Below are 26,856 nucleotides of genomic sequence, written 5' to 3' on the forward strand. Positions count from 1 at the left end.
GTCGAAGCTGGCAGTCCCAGGAGCTAGGGGTCCCTTGCCTGGGTCTAAAGCGAAGCCCACGATCGCGGGGCCGCTGCAGCTGCGGGTCCCTGCTGCCTGGGCCGGACGCCTAGGCCAGAGGTGTTAGGCCTGAGCAGTGGCGGAGCCTGCAACCACGGGGAGCTGGGGGTCCCCTGCCCAGGCCTGACACCTCTGCCAGAGGCCTCAGGCCTGGTCAAGGGGCCGATCCGGTGATTGGTGATCGGAGGGTGATGAGGGTCAACTCCTCTGGCCGAGGCATCAGGCCTGGTCGGGGGGCGGAGACGGGGATTGGGGGGATATGATGGTCCCCTTGCCCAGGCCTGAAGCCTGGGTCAGAGGCGTCAGGCTTGGGCGGGGGGTGGAGCAAGCGATCAGAGGGAGATGGGGGTCCCCTGCCCAGGCATGATTCCTGGGCCAGAGGCCTCAGGCCTGGGCGGGGGCCAGAGCCAGTGATCAGGGGGAGATGGGAGTCCCCTGTCCAAGCCTGACACCTCTGGTGGAGGCGTCAGGCCTGGACAAGGGGCGGATCAGGCGATCGGAGGGTGATGGGGGTCTACGCCTCTGGCTGAGGCCTCAGGCCTGGGCGGGGGCCAGAGCCAGTGATCAGGGGGAGATGGGTGTCCCCTGTCCAAGCCTGACACCTCTGTCAGAGGCGTCAGGCCTGGGCAAGGGGCCAATCCTGCGATTGGAGGGTGATGGGGGTCAACGCCCGAGGGCTCCCAGTATGTGTGAGGGGGCAGGCTGGGCTGAGGGACACTCCTCCCCCACACACACACCCAGTGCACGAATTTCGTGCACCGGGCCCCTAGTAGAAAATATAAGAGGAGGACAAGGAAAAGAAAACATATGAGAAGAAACACAACCAAAGCCCATATTTTCTTTGCTTTCACTCTACCACTCAAGGAATTTGGAAAAATTAAAGTGTTACACAAAATTGTCAATCATGCACATCTCTGGAAGTTGCCATTACCTGAGTCCAGAACAGGTGCTTAGTGTCACGACTGAATTTGGAATCTCTGCGGCATATCCTTGGTAAAAGCAATGCCTCTAACAGGAGTACATAAAGGTACATTCATGAATGATCTGTACTTAAAGTAGTTTTATACTTACTTTCTAGACATTATGAAATGTAGAGATTTATCCAATTAACCAATATTATTTACAAGATATCCCATTGCCTTTTGATCTACCTATAATTTCTTCCTCTTAACACTTGTCTGCCTATAAATCCCACTAAAAAAAATCCTTGCTATAATAAAGAATTCTATAATTTTGAAAGAACCTTTTAAAATAGAAGGACATGTAGCTTCCCAGACAAAAAAAAAAAAAAAAAGCTAAAGGAGTTTATCATCTCCAAACCAGTATTATATGAAGTGTAATACTTTAATGTAATACTTCCTCAAGAATAATAGGAAGAAAAAGATAACGATAAATATATGAACAATAAAATGGCAATAAGTATATATCAATAATTGAATCTAAAAAAATAAAATAAACAAGCAAAACAGAAACAGAAAAAAGAATAAATCCTAATGTAAGCTGTAAGATTTAATAAATAGTAATATATTAATATTGGCTCATAAATGGTAACCCAAATAGCATTCTAACCCAAGATGTTAATAATAGGACAACTAATTTGGGAGGATGCAGGGAAATTTTCTGTGCTTTCCACTTTTTCTCTTAAAGCTCAATATGCTGGGGGAAAAAAGGTGTATTAACTTTTAAAAAGATATTATTGAGGAAATAAAAAGGCAAGCTATGACCTAGATGAAATGATTCATAGTACATCTATTTCATTTCATTTACTTATTTAAATTTTATTTTTTAATTACAGTTTACATTAATATTATTTCACATTAGATAATTTACAATGTGTTTCCCTTGATATTTTTAGTACCCACGTGGCACCATAAATACTTTTTGCAATATCATTGACTATAATTTCTATGTTGTACTCTACATTCCTGTGAATATTCTGTAAATGCCAACTTGTACTTCTTAATCCCTCCCCTTTTGATCCTGTCCTCCAAGCCCCATCCCCATCTCGAGAACTTGGAACTCTTGTACCTTGCTGATAGGAATGTGAAAACCTGCAACTGGTTTGGAAAACAGTTTGGAGGTTCTTCATAAAGTTAAATGTAAAATAATCCTAATGATCCAGAAATTTCATTTCTAAGCATATATATGAGGAATTGAAAACAGGTTTTCTAAAAAAAATTTGTACACAAGTGCTTATACCATACTTGTCTAAATAAGTAATAAATGAATGAATAAATAAATGAATTAATCAGTAATTCATGGAAGCTTTCTTATCTTTCTTTTCTCAGCTGCATTTCTTAAGTATATGATCTGTAACTGCCGACTCATGCAATTAACAACATTCATTTGACTTCAATTGTGAACATCTCACTTATTTTTCAAAGTTACCCAAAAGTACCTTAATTTCTTCATATTTTTGTCCTTAATATTTCACCTTATTGATCATCTTTAGTTCAAACTCTCATCCCCATGGACTTTCATTTCTTTTTTTCCCATTTACTTTCACAGCAATGGTCTTCTCAGAAGCTCCCCCAATATTCTCTTTCAGCAAATACTCCCTTCTCTTCCCTTAAAAGTCTAGTGAAATCTAGAATCAGTCCTATTCCTTTGTTAATCCTGTGCTATTAAAACTTTAGAAGCATCCCATTCTCTTCTATGTATTTGCTTATGCATTTTAAGTTCCCATTCATACATCTCCATCAGTAACCATTTGATTTTTCCAAAACTAAGCTGAACCACCATCTCCCATCCACTGCCAGCAGCTGAACACACCCTGCTCCATGCCAAGCAACAGCTGCAGCTACCTCCACCAGCCCTGGTGCCAGCAGTCATTGTAGCTACAAGCCCTTCATAAAGAATAAGGTTTCCCAAACTCTACACAGCAGCAGGGGGCAATTCAGACTCTCATCTCCTGGCCCTGCACCCAGTTAGAGAAAATGATCCTCATGAGAGATTTCCCACTTAGGATCTTCCTTAACCAAGAGACACTAGCAAAGTTAACGCAGATGCCCTAACCAGTTTGGCTCAGTGGATAGAGCGTCGGCCTGCGGACTGAACGGTCCCATGTTAGATTCTGGTCAAGGGCATGTACCTTGGTTGCGGGCATATCCCCAGTGGGGGTGTGTGCAGGGGGCAGCTGATGGATGTTTCTAACTCTCTATCCCTCTCCCTTCCTCTCTGTAAAAAATCAATGAAATATATACATAAAAAAAAGTTAACGCAGAAACAACTGTTATCCTGTGGCTGGAGAAGTCAGAGGAAATGCTCTCCCTCCCATGGGTTCTTCACCATCCAACCCCACCTGGCAATACAGGTTGGCACAGCAACATGCCTTTTACCCCTACAGGCTGCACAGGCAGAGCTCCAGCAGGAGCTCCAGCAGAGCACAACCATATAACATCAAAGGACCTAAGAAAGCCAAATTGTCACTGGAACAATATAACACACTAAATCTACACTTAACCTGGGTGACTGCTTTCAAATCTATATTATTTAAACATGAAGAAAGCAACCAAAGTACTGTATGCATGCATATTAGCATAACCAATGGACACAGACACTGCGGCAGTGGGAGCTTTGGGGGGGAGGGCATGGAAGGGGGGCAGCATGGCTGGGGGGGATCAATAGGGGGAAAAGGAGACATATGTAAAACTTTGGACAATAAAAAGAATAATGATAACGTAAAAAAAGAATGCAACTGGAAATCACACCCTATATCAACAAACAAGGAAATCACAGCAAAAACGGGAAAACACAACCACTGATACTAATATTGACATGAGTTACGTATTGAAACTATCACACAAAGATTCTTATAAAGCTATGAAAATGTGTTGCAATGAACATCGAAATTAAATTCCATGGTGGAGTAAGAAGCCCTGGCTCCTCCATCCCCCAACAAACACACCAATTCAGCAACACTTCACAGACAATTTCCCTTTGTGAGAAACCAGAAACGAATAGAAAGCCTCCTGCATATCACAGAAGAGTGGAAAATCAGTTACCAAAGCCAGTAGGGAGGATTGGGAGACATTTCACCAAAACTCTGCCCCAGAGCACTGCCATATGATCAGAAAGACATCCTCTAGTTACCGTCCTACTGATGGATGGGAAGCGGTTTTCTCACAAGGCCAGGGCCCTAACGTTTCTGAGGGGCCGACCCAAAGAACTAGTATCTGAGACAGGAGTCCTGGAGATGTTAGAAATAAGGTGAGCCCCCTAATCCAGGGGTTCTGGTAGAATACAAAACCTACTCGGGAGCCAGGCAGCAAGGCAAACATCTTCACTTCACACGCGGTCTGGAAGTGCATGCACACGGAGCAGGCGGGCTGCTCGGCTTTATAACCCCTGATGCACGTGACCTCTCCCTTGCTCTTGATTGGAGCTCCGGCGCACAGTCTTTGAGATTGGCTAATCCAAAGGGAGGGTTTGGCCTTTGTTATTTCAGATGGCGCCTCCAGGGGCGCTGGAAGCCCTGCAGCCAACATGGCCACTGCCAAGGCACGCAGTCCAAAATGGCGGCTGTCTAAACTGTTCTCGACAGAAAAGATGACCTGTTTATGCTCACAATTCCCCCCTATACTTTATTTAAACTCTTGTCTTCAAACTCGGCTAACATTCATTGACTTTCATGCTCTGCAGTGTTTAGAGGAGACTAATTTGCTGTTGGGTCAATGCCGTTTCAATTAACCCTTGGGTAAGACCCCCCCATGCCGCTTCTGTTTCTGGCCTTCCAGGCCGGCCCTTCCCGAGGCCACTTTCTTGAGATGTCAGGCCAACTATTGGTGGCAAAATGTAATTTATAGTATCTCTTGGCCCAACAGGTCTTCTGGGTCTGGCCAGAGTACTTTCTCATTTGATCTTTTAGTCTTGGTAAAAAAATTTTTAAATATATTTTATTGATTTTTTATAGAGAGGAAGGGAGAGGGATAGAGAGTCAGAAATATCTATCAGCTGCACCCTGCACACCCCCTAACTGGGGATGTGCTCACAACCAAGGTACATGCCCTTGACTGGAATAGAACCTGGGACCCTTGAGTCTGCAGGCCGACGCTCTATCCACTGAGCCAAACCGGTCAGAGCAGTCTTGGTAAATTTGGAAGACCTTTCTTTGCCTGGTTGAATATTAAAGGCTTTATTTAGGTTCTGAGACCAGGGAACTGCTTCCCTAATTTCTTTAATGATTAGCTCCCTAAGGTCTCTCATGTGACCTCTATGGTCCCACTGGGGCTCTTGGTTTGAAAAATTTACCTCTGCTTTAAGTGCCCCAGGGCTAGTCGGGTACTCTCACTCGCAGACCACATAGCTGACCTTCGAATCACTGCTCTCTCTTCTCCCGAGAATAGGATTCCTAAAATGGACATTAACTTTGTCCACGAATATACTTGTATATACTTGATCTAATTGGCCAGCTACGCCCTGTGGGTCTTCCAGTAGAGGCTTTAACTCTTTTCTTTTTCTGTTTTCTTTTTTTTACTGCTCCAACTTCCTTCGCTGCCTAGAAAAGCTTGTTTCTGGTAGCATGGTGGCCAAAGGGCCTGACTGGGATTGTAAATCGGCCATCTTGGATGTTTCCTCAGGTTGTCTCCTGGCATTGGGAGGGGCGAGGCAACTCAAGGGATCCCATTTGTCTGGGATCACTTTTAGATTTTTAGGTTTTTACTGAAAAGCTTTATATCTTAACAACTTTGAGGTTTTTAAAGCCAATTATTACCTAAAGCATTTTCTTGACTAATTTTGTAACAGGGATTTGAATTATGCTGTTAACTATGATTGCCCCTTCTGTTCAAAGAAAGGACACGCTAAGCTGGCTGGGAGTCCTTTGCCCCCAGGACCACCCTTGGACTGTGGTCCATCCCATTCAAGAACTGCCCATTCTCTTGCTGCGTGCCCCCAAGGTCAGCCTTAGTTCTGGCTTGGCTGGCCTGTGCAGGTTTGTGACATCACAAGAAGGCACGGGCCACCTACTTCCCATCTCGGGCCACTCGCTTCCATCCCGGTCCCATTCTGGTCCCATTCCAGTCCCATTCTGGTCCCATTCTGACCCTCTTCTGGTTAATACCAACACTGACAACTGGATGTTTAGTGGAGGTGATGCTGGGTGGGGTTTTGCAAATTTCTCCGCCCTTCCCAGTTCGGCAAGCACCCAAGTGCTGTCTTCCATTCTGCCACTTGGAAACCTCTGGCTTTTTTTTTTTTCTTTCCCTTCCTGCTTTGCCTCAGGTGGAGAAGATAATGTTTTGTTAACAACAAACAGTCTTGGAACTGCCTGGCCTTTGTTTTAAACTACCCTGGATTGTAATCTTTACAAATTTTACAGTTTTAAATTAATCTTCGAATCTTAAAATTTTAACCCAGCACAGCAAAATCATAAATCAGGGAAGAGCAAATTAAAGTACCTAAAAGTTAGCCAAAGTTGCATCACAGACAGACAGAAATTTCACTAGCTAAGTAAACAAATTAAACAAACAAACAAAAACAGACATAAAACATCAACACACATTCTCATACAGGCACGCGCAACACTAAAAGTTTACACCAAGAGCAATGTCTCTGTCCCGGTCCAGGAACTTGCCTCTGCATCACCTCAGCATACTCCCAATGGGCTATTTCAGTGGAATATATTCCCTAGGCCTAGCATTTCTGTTTCTCATCCTCAGCAGGTCGCTTGTGACTATGTACTTAACCCCCCATGTTGGAGGTTTCTCATACTTCCCGAGATCTGCTTCGTCCCTCTCTGGCCGCTTCCCTCACAGGAGAACAGAACCACAGATCAGATCTCCGCACTCGTTGTATGTCCAAGACACATCCCAGTCACATATGCCCTACTTCTGAGGACACCCAATCACCAAAGTAGTGCTCAGTCTATTTCCTACCTTGGCTTATACATGAGGTTACCTGACTGCTGTGGGTCTTGCTTGGGCCCTTCCTGCGTTGCTGGCTGACTCTTGATTCTGAGCTTGCAGTTGGCCCAAGGGTAATGGCTCTGCCCCCTCACCGAGGCCGCCACAACTTGGCAGCGGGGTGCACCTCCTCAGCAGAGGAGTCTATTTTCCTTGTGGCAATGGATGGTATCCCGGACGCACCCCCAAACTGTTATATGTAAGGGGAGCCACCCAAGTCAGGGGTTCTGGTACAATACAAAACATACTCGGGAGCCAGACAGCAAGGCAAACATCTTTACTTCTACATAGAAGGATGTGCACACATGGTCTGGAAGGGCATGCACACCTAGCAGGTGGGCTTCTCTGCTTTATAATGCCTGACACAGATGATCTATCCCTTGCTCTTGATTGGAGCTCAGGTGCACATTCTTTCATGATTGGCTAATTCAAAGGAAGGGGTTGGCCTTTGCTATTTCAAGATGGCGGCCCCCCAGGGAGCTGCAAGCCATGCGGCCAACATAGCAGCTGCCAAGTCATGTAGTCCAAAATGGTGGCTGTCTAAACTGTTCCTCGACAGAAAAGATGACTTGTTTATTCACTTTTTTTTTTCTGAGTTCCGCTTCCCCCCCCCCCCCGCCCCCCCGCCCTAGACAGTACCCTAGCCTCCCCTATCCCCCAGTGTCTTTTGTCCATTGGTTATGCTTATATGCATGCATACAAGTCCTTTAGTTGATCTCTTACCCCTTGTTTATTCTCATAGAGATCTAATGGGTTCAGCACAGTCTAGCCATCCAGGCAGCAATGCAGGCGGTGGCTACCAGCCACTGTTGGTTCATCCCCACCCCAACTCTGCCCAGAGTGAGTGGATGGAAAATCCCAGCTCTGTGCATCCTCTTGGGATAGGAAAGAGTTAATCCACGCATGCCATGCCTTCACTTCACCATAATTGCCCAAGGAACTAGCATCTGTCTCACCAATCCTGGAGCCCTGATGAGTCCCGCACACTCTGGTTGTCAGGGAAAGAACAGAGGCAGCAGCTCGGGATGGTAAATGCCACTGGTCCTTTCTGCTGAGCAGCACAGAGAGCGCAGGAATAAATAGATGCCTGCTTTTCCCAGAAGATGGTAAAGTGCTAGTGGAGGCCCCCAAATCTCTTTCCAGGATGTTTTGTGGGATCCTCTTCTGTACTCCCCCAAAGTGAAGGCTGAGAGAGCCTTCTAAGAAGCAGACAACGAAACAGAATTAATAAAATAAAGAATCAGGAAAAGATATCTCACACAAAAGAATAAGATAAATCTCCAAAACTGACCCTAGTGAAATGAAGTTACATGATTTACCTGACAGAGAATTAAAATGAACTCTCCTGAACATGCTCACTGAGCCCAAGAGAACAATGCAAAAATGTCTGATCAATGTCCTTTTGAAAATAATGTAGACAGATTACTAAAATGGAGAATATATTTGCATACCACATATCTGGCATAGTACATATTCACATAATAGATATCTCTATTTTGAATGTATAGGTTGTTCAAAAATTTATTAAAAAACAAATCAAACTAGAAAATGGGAAAATACATTTAAGGGATATTTCACAAAAAGGGAACAAATAAGTACATGAAAATATGTTCTACATCATTAGTTACTGGGAAATGCAAGTCAGAATCACAGGAGATATCACTCCATATCTATAAGAAGGTCTATTAATTTTAATACTGAATTGTGATCACCACGGCAGGAATGCAGACTCTCATCTCTCATATATTGCCAGTGGAAATGTAAGATAGTACAACACCCTGGAAAATATTTTTGTAATTCCTTTTTTACAAAAATCTTGATTGTTGAAAGTATTACATATGTCCCCTGTTTCCTCCCTTGACCTCTACCACCCTGGCCCCACCCCCCAACCCAGGCCTTCACCATCTTTTTGTCTGTGCCCATGGGTTATACATATATGAGTTCATTGGTAGATCTCTTCCAACCCATCTTTCCTCCCCTGCTTTAATTCCTTTTATTAATTCCTTTTAAAATATAAAAATACACTTATAATATGGTCTGCCAATCATATACCTGGATATGTGTTCCAGAGAAATAATCATTTGCATTTCATGTAAACTATTATATTAATTGGTGTAAAGCTTTTTTTTTTCAATTTAGATTCTTTATTGTTCAAAGTATTACATAAGTCTCCTTTTTCCTCCATTGACTTCTCCCTGGCTGCTCCCACCCCCCAGCACAGGCCCTCACCTCCCCATATGTTCATACGCATGCATACAAGTCCTTTGGTTGATCTCTTACCCCCTCACCCTCCGCCTTCGGAACTGGAGAGCATTATGATAATGGAAATAAAACAGTCAGAGAAAGATAAATATCACATGATACCACTCATTTGTGGAATATAATGAACAATATAAACTGAAGAACAAAAATAGAATCAGAGTCATAGAAGCATTGAACAGACTGGGGTAAAGCCTTTAAAATACTCCCAAATATTTATTTTTCTCTGTTACTAATAAAAATTTATCCCTAATATTGATGGAATTAGTTTTTATTCTGAAGAAGTCTTAATAGGATTATTAATTTTTAGTTATTTTAAGACCTAATTTCTGGGCTTTAATGCTTTCTTTTTCATGTATATGTATCATTTATTTCTGCTTTTATGTGCATTATTGCCTTCCACTACAATGTTGGAACCCTTATAGAGCATTTCATTTTGTTAATGCTCATCCAAGGACATTTTTCCATTGATTTTTTTTTAGGAAGTATGGAAGAGAAAGGGAAAGGCAGAGAGAAACATTGATGTGTGAGAAACACATCAATTGGCTGCCTGCTGCATGAGCCCTGACCAGGACCAAGGCCCAGGAGGAGTCTGCAACCAAGGTACTTACAGGAGTCAAACCTAGGACTGCAGGCCACCACTATATCCACTGAGCCAAACCAGCTAGGGATAGAGCACTGCATTTTGTACAGGAAGGTAATTAATTTAATGGTAACCCTCCTTACTCTGCTCATTGCTGTGTTTCAGGCTATGGGGTGAAGAATGGGGTGATAAAAATACCATTACTCTAGATGCCTTCTCCTAAGAATTAGCCTTTCTGTTCTCAGCTGAATGCCTGCTCACACTATGCTGCCTGGGCTGAACAATCCATTATCTTCCAACACTGTTTGACCCAGAGCAACGATTATTAACCGGTGTGCTGCAAGAATTTTTAAAACATGTAATACCTGATTATTTAGTCAGGGGCAGAGGCATCTTTTCACTTACATTGTCAAGTGAAAAAAAATGACAACAGCAAACACAACAATATCCATGCAGTGTCAGTGAATCAAAATTATACCTGTATATTTTTTCGGGTGTGACACAGAATTTTTGTAATTAGTTTATGTGTACCATGAGACAGAAAATGTAAAAGAAAAAAAAATGTAATTGACCTAGCCCAGCTGGCATGACTCAAATGTTCAGCATTGACCTATGAACCAGGATATCACTATTATTCAATTCCTAGTCAGGGAACATGCCAGGATTGTGGGGTTGACTCCCAGTAGGGGGCATGTTGGAAGTAGCTGATCAATCATTCTATCTCATCATTAATGTTTCTCTCTCCATCCCCCTTCCTATCTGAAATTAATAATCGTATATTTTAAAAAATCACTAACCTATAGTATTATCTCCATTTGACTCTCTACCCTTTAGTAGAGTCTTACCCAGCAAATAGGTAGCCTAATCCTCAATCAAGGACATAAGGCAGCTACCCTACCCCCAAATACATATATCTGATAGGCTCTGTTCATCCCTGTTCCTGTCTCCTTCAAGTTCCAACTGCTTCAGCATCCCTGAACTCCAATCTCTTAGTGGCTGCTTGGTTCCACTTCCTTATGCTGTGCTTTAGACTTTATTCCCAGTAAGTAGGTCAAGTTAAAATTGAGACTCACCTTCTTTGTGTCCTCTCATTGAGAAATCTCCTGATCTGCCTATTGCCAAATGTCTAAAAACAGGTACCTTATGTACAATATTGTATTGTGCTTTCTAATTGTAGATAGTGAGTATAACATGCTATACCAGATACCATTTATTTATTTATTTACTTACTTACTTACTTACTTTGTTTTAATTTATTTTTATTGTTGAAATTCTGTCCCCTATTTCCCCCCAAGTCCCCTCCAACTGACTCCTGCCCCCCCTTCACAGGCCTTCCTCACACTATTGTTTGTGTCCATGGGCTGTGCACATATGGACTTATATTAATATCGCAATTACAATAAAGAAATAGAATCTGACCAATCATTTGTCAACATTGGTTTCTTCCAAGTTATATATTCTAGCAAAATGAGAGCCTTTCAGACTAATGCTAACTTTCTCACATACTTTGAAAAATTTCCTTACTCCTAACAGCATTTTGGGTTACAATTGAAATTCCTATGTTTCACACTGAACACAGTCAGTTTCTGTATCTAATATGCTTTTGTGTCCTCACTTCCTCAGTGGTCAATCTACAATTTCCACCATTACCTCCCTGCTCAGAGACTAGGATATATCAATTTAAACTACTCAATGTGTTTGGGTTTGGTGTTTTTTTTTGGTGGTTTTTTTTTTAGCTTTTTTAGCTCCTTCATCTATTTTTTGTTTGTTTCTTCCCAAACTCCTACTAATACTTTCAGATATTAAATATCGTGGATAAGCAACTCCTAAATTTTACATTTAAAAAGTAGTTGTTGTATTCCATATGATTTTATTGTAATTGTCACATTATACGTGGATATTTTATCTGTTTGCCCAATAATTCTGTGGAGTATAAAGAAATCTTTTTCTTCTCACCAATGACACATAAAAAATAGAATCTACACAGAATAAAAGGAAAACTTACCTTTTTAAATGAAGAGTCTGGATACAATGTTCCTGACTTGTATGTATATACCAGGAAATGAGGGTCTAAAAATGACCTAATTAAACCAAGATAATGACACTTCATTGTATGAATATTATTAATAAAAGAAACTTCTAAAATCATGAAATTAAACAAATATACTTTCAATTATAGAAGTTCAGATATCCAAACAATTAAATGGACTCATATTTCCATGATCTCATTTGCTTTCTAATAGCATAATGTTTGTGTAAGAGAAAAGAATCCTATATAATAAAAGAGAAACATGCAAATTAACTATCCCTCCACTATGCTCAAGCCATGCCCACAAGCCACACCCACATCAGGAACGAGTATGCAAATTAACCTTCTAAGATGGCAGTGGCCATGGAGCTGGAGTGAGCAGGAGGCTTGGGTTGCCCCCGGTGATGGAGGAAGCCAAGCTTCCAACCTGCCTTGGCCAGCCCTAGGCTCTGCTGAAGGCTACAAAGTTCCAATTATAGAAGATAAATAAATCCCAGAAAAAGAAAAAAGAAAAAGAAAAACAGAAGAGCCTGGGAGCTTGGGTTGCCAGGGGGTGTGGCCAGCCTGAAAACAGCCATCAGCCCCTCATCCAGGCTGGCAAGGCACCACCACACCCTGAAGGGGTTATGGGCAGCCTGAAAATGGCCCTCTGATCCTCACCCAGGCTGGCCAGGCACCCCAGCGGGACCCCTACCACCACCACCCTGAAGGGGCTGTGGCCAGCCTGCAAACACCCATCAGCCCCTCATCCAGGCTGGCCAGGCATCCCAGCGGGACCCGCACCCTGATCCGGGATACCCTTCAGAGCAAACCAGCCGGCCCCCTCCCATGCACCAGGCCTCTATCCTATATAATGAAAGGGTAATATGCAAATTGACCCTAACAGCAGAAAGACTGGGAATGACTGGTCACTATGACACACACTGACCACCAGGGGGCAGATGCTCAATGCAGGAGCTGCCCTCTGGTGGTCAGTGCACTCACACAGGCGGAGCTCTGCTCATCCACAAGCTAGGCTGATGGCTGCCAGTACAGCGGTGGTGGCGGGAGCCCCTCCCGCCTCCTCAGTAGCACTAAAGGTCCGACTATAGCTTAGGCCTTCTCCCTGCTGGCAAGTGGACATCCCCCGAGGGCTCCTGGGCTGCCAGAGAAATGTCTGACTGCCAGATTAGGCCTAATTCCCCAGGGAGCAGGTCTAAACCAGCAGGTGGACATCCTCCGAGGGGTCCCAGACTGCAGGAGGGCACAGGCCAAGCTGAGGGACTCCCCACCCGAGTGCACAAATTTTTGTGCACTGGGCTTCTAGTAAGCAGAATAACCAGATTCCAGTATGGAAGCTGCAATGACACAGCTTCACCTGTAGTAAAAACCAGAGTTTCTAGATTCCCACAGCAAAGTTCTGTTTTAGATTTAACCATCAATACATCTAATAGCATCAATATGCCAGTTAATATTTACGAACAAGTAGCCATTAGCTGATAAAGGCAAAAAATATGCTTTAAGTTTTTATGCACTTATGCTGTGGTAAAAACAACAATGGATGATTTTGCATGTTTACTGCAGGTTGGGCCAATGCTACCTTCATTCTGGAACCCAGGAAAAGGCATGGCCCTCCTTGGAGAACACCTTTCTTTTAGTAGAAAGAGAAAAAAAAACTGTAAAAGCACAGAATACTTCACAAAGCCTTTGTTTAGAAGCGGGATACTAGTGTCCTGCTCACAGTTCATAAGCCAACCTAAAGGATCTCTGTGGACAAACCCAATATAAACATGCCTCGGAAGTTAAGTCTTTCTCCTGGAAGAAAGTGGTCATCTTGGAACAATCTAACAACATTATTTATTGTAGGGGGACTAGACTTTCGCAAGGATGCCAAACACCAAAAGACATTTCAAGTCCAGAATTGAGAGGACTAGAGCATTCACAGGGTACTTTCAGCCACCAGGAATTCTCTTTATCAGTCTGATTCGTTGTCTCTCATTCCTGATAACCTTTCCTTTTCCTCCAGTCAAATAACAAAACTAGAGAGATCTCAGGGAAAAGTAGATATTGATCAGTTCACATTTTATATACATTCTTAAGGAAAAATCTATGAATGGTCTGGGCTGTTCAGGTGCAAGTGCCTGGGGAAAAAACATGTGTGGGGACTGAAAAGTAAAATAAAAATTTAAAGGAGTTATATCAGGGAGAATTCATATAAAACCATACACACGAACAACTACTGGGAAATCCACTTCTAATGGACTGTATCAAATTGTAAGAATTTATAGCAAAAGAATAAGATTCTACACATTGCCAACTTACTCAATTAGGAAAACAAAAGGACTTTTGCAGATATGCAGATTCAGAAAGCATGCCATCTGCATATTCTTTCTAAAGAATATAATATGAAAGTATTTTACCTGAACAATATCTGGGTTAACATAAAATTGCAACAGGAGAAAAAATACAAAACAGTGATAAAACTTGAAAAATGCAAGACATTTAAGTAACTGAAAGCATTGGATTTACATCTTAAATGTAAGAAGAATTTAAAAAAGACTGTAGTAATATTATGATATAAATTTATATGTGAGAGGCACAAGAGAGGAATCTGAGTACCGAAAAAAGAAAATAAAAATATGATGATAAAATTTTATTTTGTATCAATAAATCCCACAAAGTAAGAAGACAATAAATAGGGTGGCATATTTGCAACATATAGAACAGATAAAGGCCTAATCTCTGTAGTAAACAAAAGTTCCCCAAAATCTGATCATAGAAAAAAAGAAAGAAAAGCAGAATGACAAGGCACAGATTGAAAATAAATACCAAAGACACATGAATAAAAATAAAAATCCAAAAGAAAATACAAAATCTTGGGAGAGGCCATTTAATTAGAATAGTCAGTAAACATTTGAAAAGATACTATATGTTGTTAAGAAGCAGTGAAGTGCATATTAAAACAACAATAAAGTAGTAGTTCTTATCCATTGGTTAACAAAATAAATGAGTAAAGATACTCATTTTGTTGGCAATGTAGAGTATAGGGATACATTTGAATTGTTGGTGTGAGTGAAAACTGGTATAATTCTTTGAAGTAAAAATTTGGCAATGAGAATTTTCTTATTTATTACCCATCAATTTCACTGGTGCCCAGGAAGTCATGGCTAGGGATATCCATAGTAAAGCTTTCCTTGCTATAAATAATGGGTGGATAATTAATAAATGAGAAATATTCATTTGAAGGCTGTATGTGTAGTGAAAATAAACTCATTTGGCACAGAGCAATATGAATCTCAGAAAAGTAACATTATGTAAAATGTTGTATAATAAACAACCACATACAACAGAATATGTATCTATTGCTCACACTTCTTTGTCACATGTGGCTGGCCATGGAAGTTCTGCTAATTGGCCAGGCTTGATCTATGGTACTGGATTCAGCCATATTTAGGAATGATTAGGGCACCTTGGCTGTAGTCCACATGTATCTAGCTTTCAGCATGCTGGCCTATGCATATTGTCACGAGGATGGCAGACAAACAGGAAAAAAAGCAGAAAAGCATGAGGGCTTCTCAAGCCTCTGTTTGAATCAAGTCAGGTAATAACATTTTGGCCAAAGAAATCAAATAGTCTATATAAGTGTAGGGTCCGAGGTAAAAATGATGAGAAGCCTCTTGTCAAAAACTATTAATAATCTCAGGACAGCAACACTGGAACATTAAACCAAATACAGGGCCCTTCTAACCATAAGGCCCTGAGGCACCACACATCATGAATTTGGCCTTGCATAAGTGAATTCAGATTCAGGGCTGGGTAGTGGGGTGGCTGATGGAAATGTATTTATCCCATCTCTTGATGATAGTCACACAGTTAATTATATGGCAAAGAGTGAAGATACAGGAAAAGGTAAAGTCTTGAGTGCACTTTTGTGGTGCACCATATTAATCCTATCTAATAATAGAGAAATATGGTAATTAGTGTACAACCGCTACCCTTCCCATTGGCTAATCAGCGAGATATGCAAATTTACTGCCAACAAAGATGGTGGTTAATTTGCATATGTAGGCACAATGCTGGGAGGCGAAAGGGAAAGGACGGAGGAAGCCCCTGCCACTGACGGTGATCCGAAATCCAGGGGGGAGCTAAGAGCCACGGCCCCACAGCCGTGATCAGAGAACCGGGCGCCTTTGCCACTCCCGACCAGTGATTGCGGGAAACAGGGGTGGAGCCCGTGATGGGAGCTGGGGAGGGGCGGAGCCTGCAGTGCGGGGAGCTGGGAGTCCCCTGCCCAGGCCTAATGCCTTGGCCAGAGGCATTAGGCCTGGGCAGGGGTGGAGTCAGCAATCGTGAGCAGCTGGTGGTCCCCTGTCCAGGCCTAATGCCTTGGTCAGAGGCATTAGGTCTAGGCAGGGGCAGGGCGTGAGATCGCAGGGAGCTGGGGGCCCCCTGCCCAGGACTAATGCCTCAGCCAGAGGCTTAGGCCTGGGCAGGGGCGGAGCCTGCAACCACAGGGAGCTGGGGGTCCTCTGCCCAGGCCTAATGCCTTGGCCAGAGGCATTAGGTCTAGGCAGGGGCAGGGTGTGAGATCGCAGGGAGCTGGGGGCCCCCTGCCCAGGACTAATGCCTCAGCCAGAGGCTTAGGCCTGGGCAGGGGCGGAACCAGCCATTGCGGGGTGGAGTCAGCGATCCTGGGCAGCTGGGGGTCCCCTGCCCAGGCCTAATGCCTCCACCAGAGGCCTTAGGTCTGGGCAGGGGTGGTGCCAGAGATCATGGGTAGCAGGGGCAGAGCCGGGGATGGTGGGAGCTGGGGGTCCCCTGCCCAGGCCTGACACCTCTGCGGGAGGCCTCAGGCCTGGGCAAGGGGCCGATCCACGATCGGAGAGTGATGAGGGTCAACTCCTCTGACCGAGGCATCAGGCCTGGGCGGGGGGGGGGGAGCCAGCAATCGGAGCAGGCTGGGGGTCCCCTGCCCAGGCCTGAATCCTGGGGCAGTGGCATGAGGCCTGGGCCAGGGGCGGAGCTGGGAATCGGAGGGGTCTGGGGGTCCCCTGTCCAGGCCTTACACCTCTGGCGGAGGCATCAGGCCTGGGCAAGGGGCCAATCTGGCAATAGGAGGGTGATGGGGGTCAACGCCTCTGGCCAAGAGGTCAAGCCTGGGCAAGGGTGGAGCCAGTAATCGGGGGAGATGGGGTTCCCCTGCCCAGGCCTGAAGCCTGGGCCTGAGACGTCATGCCTGGGGCGGGGGTGAGTGGGGTGCCAAGCCGCAGATTGATGTGAACTACAGAAGAAGCACCTTTTCTGACCGCTCATTGGTTAAGCTCCCTGTATGCCACTGGTAATATTCTTAGTAACTTGGGTAATAAGAATCCAAAACGGTGATCTAGGGTTTTTCACCACACTCCTGGTGAAAAAAACGAAGATCCGCTGCTGGAGGGCTAAGAAATGTCATATCCTGCCCTAGCCACTTTGGCTCAGTGGATAATGCCTTGGCCTGCCAATGGCAGGGTCTGGGTTCAATTCTGACCAAGGGCATGTACCTAGGTTGCAGGCTCCTCCCTGGCCGGGGCCCAGGTCAGGGCTCATGCAGGTGGCAACCAATCAAAGTGTTCCTCTCATTTTGATGTTTCTCTCTGTCTTTCCCTTTCTCTTTCACATTCTCTAAAAATCAATGGAAACATATCCTCAGGTGAGGAAAAAAAAATAATAAAGAAATTATTATTATATGAAAGACACATCTTGAAAATGCCTTAAAAAAGTTGTCCTTTTTTCATGGTGATGGGACTGGAGTCCGTGTTGATGAAAAACCCTTGCTGGCTGTGGTGACTGGCAGTGGCTGCAGCAGCGGGGTGATGGGGCTGGTGCCTTCCCTGATCAGCCTGGTCACCTCCCACAAAGGGAGGCCAGACTGTAGCTTAGGTCCGCTCCCCAAGGGGAACTGGGAGCGGGCCTAAGCTGTCAATAGGACATCCCCTAAGGGCTCCCAGTATGTAAGAGGGGGCAGGCTGGGCTGAGGGACACTCCCCCCCCCTCCCCCGCCAGTGCACGAATTTCGTGCACCGGGCCCCTAGTGTGTATATATATAAGTTGATGGAATATATAGTATTGAATCATTACATTTATTAAGAAATACTCAAAACATTATGATTCTTATTGATCTCCAGACATAAATCAATAAAGATAATATATGACAGAAGAATATTGCCATTACTGTAATTAGCACTGGGGAGTAAGAGAAATAGATCTGGGTAAGGAAATAGCAAATTTCACTATTACCAGCCATGGGCAATACACTTCATTTTAAATAGTGTAGGCACAACACTTCCATGCCTATCACTAATTGTTTAAATTATTCTCAGAATTACCCATTTCATCTTTTATCATTCAAAAGAAAAAAAAGGTGAGAGAGTGTGGATGTGCAGGGAGTGTCTGTATTGTGAGTGAGGGACAGCTATATTCCAAGGAACTATTGGGGACTGCCAGACCTGGCTCCCGTAGCTGGGCATCCTATACTGCTGCTGCAATCTCTCCCAGAGTGGCCAGCTCTGCCTCAGACCATGCCATCTTGAAGGGGAGAGTGGCTAGCTCTGCCTCAGACCATGCCATCTTGAAGGGGAGAGTGGCTGTGATAGGAAGCCCAGACTTACCTTAAACCAGGGAGACCTCGGGTACCTCCCAGACCCTACAACCACAACACCCAGGGTCCGCTGCCTCAACTGCGAACCCACGAACACCAGGACTCCAGCCTCCAAGACCGCGGGCACCTAAATAGTCTGTCAACAGGGAGACAAAGCGGCGCAAATACACGGACAAGCCCTGCACCTTCTCACAGAATAGCTAGAAGGAACAGCTGAATCAAACAGCACCCACCCGGAACTGGCGAATTAAACACAGCTGGTGAGGCAATCCATAGATGGAAAGGTCAGATATCACCTAGAGCAGTGGTTCTCAACCTTGGCTGCACATTAGAATCACCTGGGAATCTTTTTAAAATCCTGTTTTCTGGGCCTCATCCTCCAGAAATTCTGTTTCTTTGTTGTGGGGGGGTGGGGGGGCACAATTTACAATAGCTAAGATTTGGAAACAGCCTAAATGCCCATCAGCAGATGAGTGGATTAGAAAACTGTGGTACATCTACACAATGGAATACTATGCCGCTATAAAAAAAAGAAGGAGCTTTTACTTTTTGCAACAGCATGGTTGGAACTGGAGAGGATTATGCTATGTTAAATAAGCCATTTGGAAAAAGATAAATATCACATTTAATCACTCATATGTGAGATATAATGATCAACATAACTTGATAAGTAAGAACAGATCCAGAGATAAATGGGGGGGGGTGCAGTTAGAGAGCAACCAAAGGACTTGTATGCATGCATATGAGCATAACCAATGGACAGAGATACTGGGGTGGTGAGGGCTTGCCCAGGGCGGGCATGAATGGGGGTCAATTGGGAAAAAAGGAGACATGTAAAATTTTAGACAATAGATATATTAATCAATTTTAAAAACTAAAGGGAAAAAAGGCATAAAAATATTGATCTATATAAATTATGGACTTTGGGTTATAATGATGTGTGGATTCAGTATAATCAATTACAACAATATTAGAGGCCTGAGGCATGAAATTTGTGCAAGAGAAGGCCTTCCTTCCCCCGGCTGCCTACACCGGCTTCCCTCTGGCACCTGGGATCCGGGTTTCCCTCTGGCTGCCAGCATGCACCCAGGACCCGGGCTTCCCTCCAGCCCTGGCTTCATCTTGAAGGACATCTGGTATGATGTCCGATCTAATTAGAATATTACCCTTTTATTATTATAGATTAGAGGCCTCGTGCATGAAATGTGGGCACAGGTGGGGTACCTAGGCCTGTCCAGTGATCAGGCCCTATGGGGGTCATCTCACCCATTCCCATTTGGGCTGGGCCTACGGTTGCTGGACAGGGCCTGCAGGACAGGGCTTGCGGGACAGGGAGGGACTTTGAGAGGTTTGCATGCCAGAGGGAGGGACAGGGAGCATTTGGCTGGTTGTTGCTGGGGAAGTTGGCTGTGGGAGCGCACTGACCACCAGGGGGAAACTCCTGCATTGAGTGTCTGCCCCCTGGTGGTCAGTGCATGTCATAGCAACGGGTCGACTGGTCGTTCTGGTTGTTCGGTTGTAATGATTGCTTAGGCTTTTATATTTGGATGGAGTTGTTGATAATGGAGGAGGCTATGCATATGTGGCATAAGGGGCTTGTGGGAAATCCCTGTGCATTCTAGTCAATTTTGCTTTTGCTATAAATCTAAAACTGCTCTACAAAATAAAGTGTATTAGAATAATAAATAATGAGAAAAATACTAGTATATGAATAGGCAAGCCTCATACAGATAAATGAAAATAACCAATAAAGGTTCAGAGTAGTCATTTAAGGAAATATAAACTGATGTTAAGATGAAAAAGAATATTTTAGCACATCATGCAGGCTTTTGGAAATATAAATTGCTATCATCTTCTCAGGAAGACACTGGCAATGTTTCTCAAAATCTTAATATGCTATAAAATGTGAATATTAAATCAGTTACTACATGCAAATTGCTGAGAAATATGCCCTGTAAATGTTATGTGTTCATAAGTGCCCATTACTTTTGTTGTTTTTGTTATTATCATCACTATCGTCATTGTTATTCACTCTTCTAGATCCAGAAACCTATTTCTTGATATCAAGGCTACCAAACAAAATCTATATTATATAAAAATATACATACAATAATGTCTATTGCAGGACTCAATAAACATATGGAAATTTCTGGAAATAACTTCATTACCTATCAATATTACATATTGTTAAATGTTATCTATTGAAAGATGAGTTATAAAATACATAAAGAGCAAGGAAATAAGCACCATTAATCAATAAGACTGGCCAATACTCTATTTCCACTTTCGTAAAAACAAAATTTTGAGTAGGTTTCATTTAATAGAAGAATGAAATATAAACAGAAAATTGGGAAAAGTACACAAAAACTTATTAATATTGATTTCTTAGAGTGTAGATAGAAAACAGAATCCTTAATACGTTAAAAGTACATACAAAATGAGAAAAAAATACTCTAGAACAGCGGTTCTCAACTTGTGGGTCTTGAACGACCCTTTCACAGGGGTCGCCTAATATCATCGGAAAACACATATATCATTACATATTGTTTTTGTGATTAATCAGTAACCTTTAATTATGGTCATTTTGTAACAATGAAATTGGGGGTCACCACAACATAAGGAACTGTATTAAAGGGTCACGGCATTAGAAAGGTTGAGAACCACTGCTCTAGAATGTCAAGTAAAGTTCTTAAAATCATACAAATATGTGAAATAACATGAAGACAAACAAAGTTAAACATCCTATATAATAAAAGGCCAGCCACCATAAGCATAACAACCTGAACGACCAGAGACCAGAACCACCATGGTCCCTCGCTGGCCTGGCCCCACCCCCTAGCAAGTGGTTAGGGGTGATCAGGTAGGCAGGCAAGTGGTTAGGGGAGATCAGGTAGGCAGGCCAGCAGTTAGGACAGTGGTTCTCAACCTTCTGGCCCTTTAAATACAGTTTCTCATGTTGTGACCCAACCATAAAATTATTTTCGTTGCTACTTCATAACTGTAATGTTTCTACTGTTATGAATCGTAATGTAAATATCTGATATGCAGGATGGTCTTAGGCGACCCCTGTGAAAGGGTCGTTTGACACCCAAAGGGGTTGTGACCCACAGGTTGAGTACCACTGGGTTAGGAGCAATCACGTAGGCTGACAGCCCCTCCCCAGGCTGGCTCCACCCCCAAGCAAGTGTTTAGGTGTGATCAGGCAGGCAGACCAGTGGTTAGGGGCAATCAGATAGGCAGGCGAGTGGTTAGGGGAGGGTGATCAGATAGGTAGATGGCCCCTCACAGGGCGGGCCCCGCCCCTAATCAAAGAAAGAGGGAGGCCCAGGCCACCAGCGACAACTCTGTGATAGGTGTGCAGATGGCCAGCAATCGCCCCGCAGAGGGAAGCCGAGGTCATCCGAGCAATGGAACTCCATGCCTATCTCCTGCAGAGGGAGGCCACCAGTGGCAGGGGGAGAGGGGGCAGTGCTGCACAGATGGCAAGCAGTGGCAGTGGCTGGGGTGGGGCCAGCTGCCTGCAGCTGGGGGAAGGAAAGCCCCAATAGGCCCTGATCTCAGGCCAGGACTAGGGACCCTACCTGAGGAGTCCCAGATTGTGACAGGGTGCAGGCCGGGCTGAGGAACCCCCCCACCCCACCCCCAGTGCACAAATTTTCGTGCACCAGGCCTCTAGAAGTGAAATAAAATTATACCCTTATTTGTTGCAATTGTGGTTGTATTTCAAGGAGTTATGCACAGCAATCGTAATCTATCTAACCTGCCTAAATATTTACATCATTAAATTAGAATTTGGCTTGAAAATTAAATTTCAAAAATCAAGATCTAAATTCTACTCTGATATGATTTAAAAATAATATATACCATCTATAATAAAAGTGTCATATGCTAATTAGACCTGACAGCCAAACAACCTTCTAGACTTCATTCCAGATGTCCTTCCAGATGAAGCCATGGTGATGGGGGCCTAGGCAGAGGTGGTTAGGGGCAATCAGGCAGGCAGGTAGAGGAGTTAGGTGCAATCAGGCAGACAGGCAGGTGAGCAGTTAGGACCCAGTAGTCCAGATTGCAAGAGAGATGTCTGACTGTCAGTTTTGGCCCGATCCCATCGGGTTACCCACGGGATCAGGATCAGGCCTAAACCGGCAGTCGGACATCTCCAGAGGGGTCCCAGATTATGAGAGGGTGCAGGCTGGGCTGAGGAAACACCCCCTCTGTGCAGGAATTTCCTGCAGCAGGCCTCTAGTCCTATATAATAAAAGCCTAATATGAAAATCAACCAAACAGCAGAAAAACTAGCGGAACACCTGGTCACTATGACATGCACTGATCACCAGGGGGCAGCCATTCAACGCAAGAGCTGCCCCCAACCAGCAGGCCCTAGGTCAGCCAAGGCTGGTGCCAGTGGGAGCTCCCTGATTGCCTTGCCAGTTGCCCCACAGAGGGAGGTAATTAGCAGTAGCAGAAGGGTGCGGGGCCAGCAATAGGTGGTGCCAGGCCAGCCAAGGTGGGTGCCAGCAGGGGTCCCCCAATTGCCCCACCCATTGCTTCACAGATTGGCCCTGATCACCAGCCAGGCCTACGGACCCTACCCACACACAGATTTCATGCACTGGTCCTCTAGTGTTAAATAAATGAAACAGTCATGCTTTTGTTTAGTCCCAATTTAGGGTAGTGACTATACAAATTTAAGAAACTAAAAACAACTATATGAAAAAAAGAATGGCCACTTACTGTTTTTTAAGATGGAGAGTGTATGTTTTCCTGTTAATTTGGATGGCATAAATGACCTATAGCAAAGTATTCAGAGAGAAAGTAATAATTAAAAATGTGAAATTCTTCAAACCAAAGCCATACCTTTTTATTAATTTAAAATCTGTATTGTTTAAAATCTTATAAGTCTCCTTTCTCCCCATTGACCACACCCCAGCTGTGCCCCCTGCACACACACACACACACACACACACACACACACACACACGCCCCCACCTCCCCCACCCCATCTGTGTCCATTGGTTATGCTCATATGCATGCATACAAATCCTTTGGTTGATCTCTTATCCCCTCACCCCCCGCCTTCCCTCGTAGGTTGGACTGCCTGTTCCATGCTTCTATGACTCTGGTTCTATTTTTGTTCAACAGTTTATGTTGATCATTATATCCCACATATGAGTGCGATCATGTGATATTTATCTTTCTCTGACTGGCCTATTTAACTTAGCATAATGCTCTCTAGTTCCATTCATGATTTTGCAAATGGTAAGAATTCCTTCTTTTTTACAGAAGTGTAGTATTCCATTGTGTAGATGTACCACAGTTTTATAATCCACTCATCTGCTGATGGGCACTAAGGGTGTTTCCAAATCTTAGCTATGGTGAATTGTGCTGCTATGAACATAGGGGTACATATATATCCTTTCTGATTGGTGTTTCTGATTTCTTGGGATATAGTCCTAGAACTGGGATTACTGGATCAAATGGGAGTTCCATTTTTAAAATTTTGAGGAAACTCTATTCTGTTTTCCACAGCAGCTGCACCAGTCTGCATTCCCACCAGCAGTGCAGGGGGGTTCCTTTTTCTCTGCATCCTTGCCAGCACTTGTCGTTTCTTAATTTGTTGTTGATAGCCATTCTGACAGGTGTGAGATGGTACCTCATTGTTGCTTTGATTTGCATCTCTTGGATGATCAGTGACTTTGAGCATGTTCTCATATGTCTCATGGCCTTCTATATGTTTTCTTTAGAAAAGTGTCTATTTAGGTCCTTTGCCTATTTTTTGAGAAGCCAAACATTTTTTAAATATGCTCATTCATATAAACCAAGATTGTATCATGCGTTTGTCAAAATTATATCCACATATAGAATTATATTGCTATCTTTCTTTAATCACAGAAAGTATGAAAGAAATTCAAGGAGTCTAAAACTATTTCAAATTAAGAGCATGAGTCATTGGCATTTATTACGTATCATAAACAAATGTAATTTACAATGATTACATTTAGAAATGCTGAGGAACCTTTGAAGAAACTTGAATTTTATTATCTTTTTTTCTACTTTTCAGCTTCTAGCACAGATACATGGAAAATCCGAGGACTATAATGCAGGTCCCCTTTTAAGGTGAAAGGGAGTAGCCATAACTGCCAGAAGCAACGCCTGCACACAGCCTTTCACCTTGCTGTTCTCTCCAGGATTTGCCTCACAGCGTTCAGGGACAGTCCACGTTTAATAAGAAGTCCCCTCACCCCAACTCCAGATCTTTCCATGGGTCATGCAGCTTCCCTCTTGTTGAGACTCAGTTGATGCTCTCCCCATTCCTGGTTTTTGCTCATCACAAGGGCAAACACAATGCTCATCACAAGGGCAAACCCTAATTTACAGAAATCCCCTCAGAGATTGCAGCTCAGAGAACACACTCTGGAGCATCAGCATCAAACATATGCTGTGCTGGGTTATTGTGAAATAAGATTCTAAGGCTAATGTCCCAGTCCACACTTTTATGAGTAGTCATTTATTTACTGTAGGGTTTTTCCAGTCTCTGTTTTTAATATATCTTGTTATATGCAAGATTTCATATTGTTAGTCTACTCAGAAATAAAAAATATGGGAAATAATTATTTAAACCCCCAAGTCTTTTTCCTAGGATGATTAGAACTGTAGAAATACCCTCCAGCAGGCTGAAGAAATAACAGTGTGAGGGCAACTCTCATTTTTGTAAAAAAAAAAAAAAAAATACTACTTTACCATTAAACATTAAAGCCACTGAAAGCCAGTGAGATATCCCTGTTAAAAAATTTGCCAAGGAAATGCCTTGGGTAATAATAATAATTGGCTTTAAAATCTCAAAGTTGTTAAGGCAAAATAAATATAACTAAAACTAAGGGTATATGATAAAGCTTTTTCAGTGGTAATTATATACGACTAAACATAATTTTCCAAAGTCTTTGGTACCTTAAAACATTAGAGTTTGCTGAATTAAATAGTAAAAATGATTAAAGATCTATGTATCCTACCTAATAAAGAGGGAATATGGTAATTGACCCTCATGCTGTCACAAAGATGGCAGCACCACAGCTAATAAGGAGGGAATATGCTAATTGACTGCCCGCCCTCAAAAACGGCGGCATCCATAGCCACAGGATAGTGGCACCCAATCTCCTCAGCCCCGCCGGGGCAGCAGGTGCTGCAAGGCTGGGCCTGCCCCCAGGCGGGCCCGGCCTTGCCATGCACCTGCCTCCAGAGTCCCCCAGTCCCTTCAGCCCCCCTGCCACCCAGGGCCGGCCCAAGGTGCAGGAAAGCCTTGGATGGCAGCTGCCTAGCCACCCAGGGCTGCCTGAGGCTTTAGATAACCAGGGCTGGCCGAAGTTTGTGTTGCTGGCACTGGCAGCAGCAGATGTGTGATGGGGTCATCACCTTCCCCTGATCGCCAGGTTGCCTCCCACTCCTAAGGGATCCTGGACTGTAAGAGGGGGCAGGCCGCGCTGAGGGACCCCCCCCCCCATCCATTGCATGAATTTTCATGCAATGGGCCTCTAGGTTTTAAATAACAAGATACTGAAAAATTAATCTGAGTTTGCCTCCTATGGAGAATCTGGAGGATCAATTTGAATCCATTAATGAGTAAGTCTTGTATTTTATTTGAAATAGCTCTTAAAATGTGAATGTATTGCTAATCTGAGGAACGTTAATTATTTACATGCCATCTAAAAAATTAAGGTTTCTAAGGGTTAAGAATTCTAACTAATTGGTAAAAAAAAAAAAGTATGGATTTGGTGTAATAGAAAGCATAGGCATGGAAATGAATTTTGAAGGAAAAAAGAAAGTAGGTTCTAAAGCTGGTTATTTATGAAAGTTATAACGTTTCTGAAGAAAGGTTTGTGAAAGTTATAGAATTTTGTAAAGAGAAATGTTGAAAGGAAGTTATGTAAATTACACAGGCAAGTAAGCCAGGACAAGTAGAAAAGGGAAACTGAGATGATTAAACAGCAATTTGGAGCCATCTAGTAAATCCTATCTTCCATAAGCCAAGGACACTTAAGAGTAAATGATTTGCATTTTTTCTCCCTAACCAGAGGTTATAACCAGATGGTAAATAGCTTATATCAATGTACTCAGGTAGATTGATAGCAGAAATCCAATTTCTGTCATTTGCTGACCACATCCAAAGACAAGATTCCATGTATTGCATTACTCTATAAAGTATCTGGATTTATAGAAGTACTGGTAGGAAAAATCAGGAGAAACAAATATTTTATTATGGGGCTGAATAAATGGAAAATAATTACGTAGTTTTTGTAACCTTTGTTGAAAGTATTGCTGACTCTTAAACTTTTTGTTTTTTTCAGATATAAGAAAGCATTTTTAATGCAAATTTGGTAAATTATATATTTCTCTCCCTACCTCCAGTATT

General features: G+C 43.3%; 1 protein-coding gene across 1 annotated transcript in view; it reads right to left on the reverse strand.

The window, feature by feature from the left end:
• LOC132226787 (A disintegrin and metallopeptidase domain 3-like) overlaps window positions 1-26,856 on the reverse strand; it is a 125,350-nt gene that overhangs the window by 87,709 nt on the left and 10,785 nt on the right. Inside the window, exons 3-5 of the mRNA XM_059681221.1 lie at window positions 23,184-23,239; window positions 11,810-11,885; window positions 992-1,068 (exon numbers count right to left, since the gene is read on the reverse strand). Coding sequence (XP_059537204.1) covers window positions 992-1,068; window positions 11,810-11,885; window positions 23,184-23,239 — 209 coding nt within the window. The remainder of the gene's footprint in view (window positions 1-991; window positions 1,069-11,809; window positions 11,886-23,183; window positions 23,240-26,856) is intronic.

Source organism: Myotis daubentonii, chromosome 2 (assembly GCF_963259705.1).
Source record: "Myotis daubentonii chromosome 2, mMyoDau2.1, whole genome shotgun sequence".
Lineage (NCBI taxonomy): Eukaryota > Metazoa > Chordata > Mammalia > Chiroptera > Vespertilionidae > Myotis > Myotis daubentonii.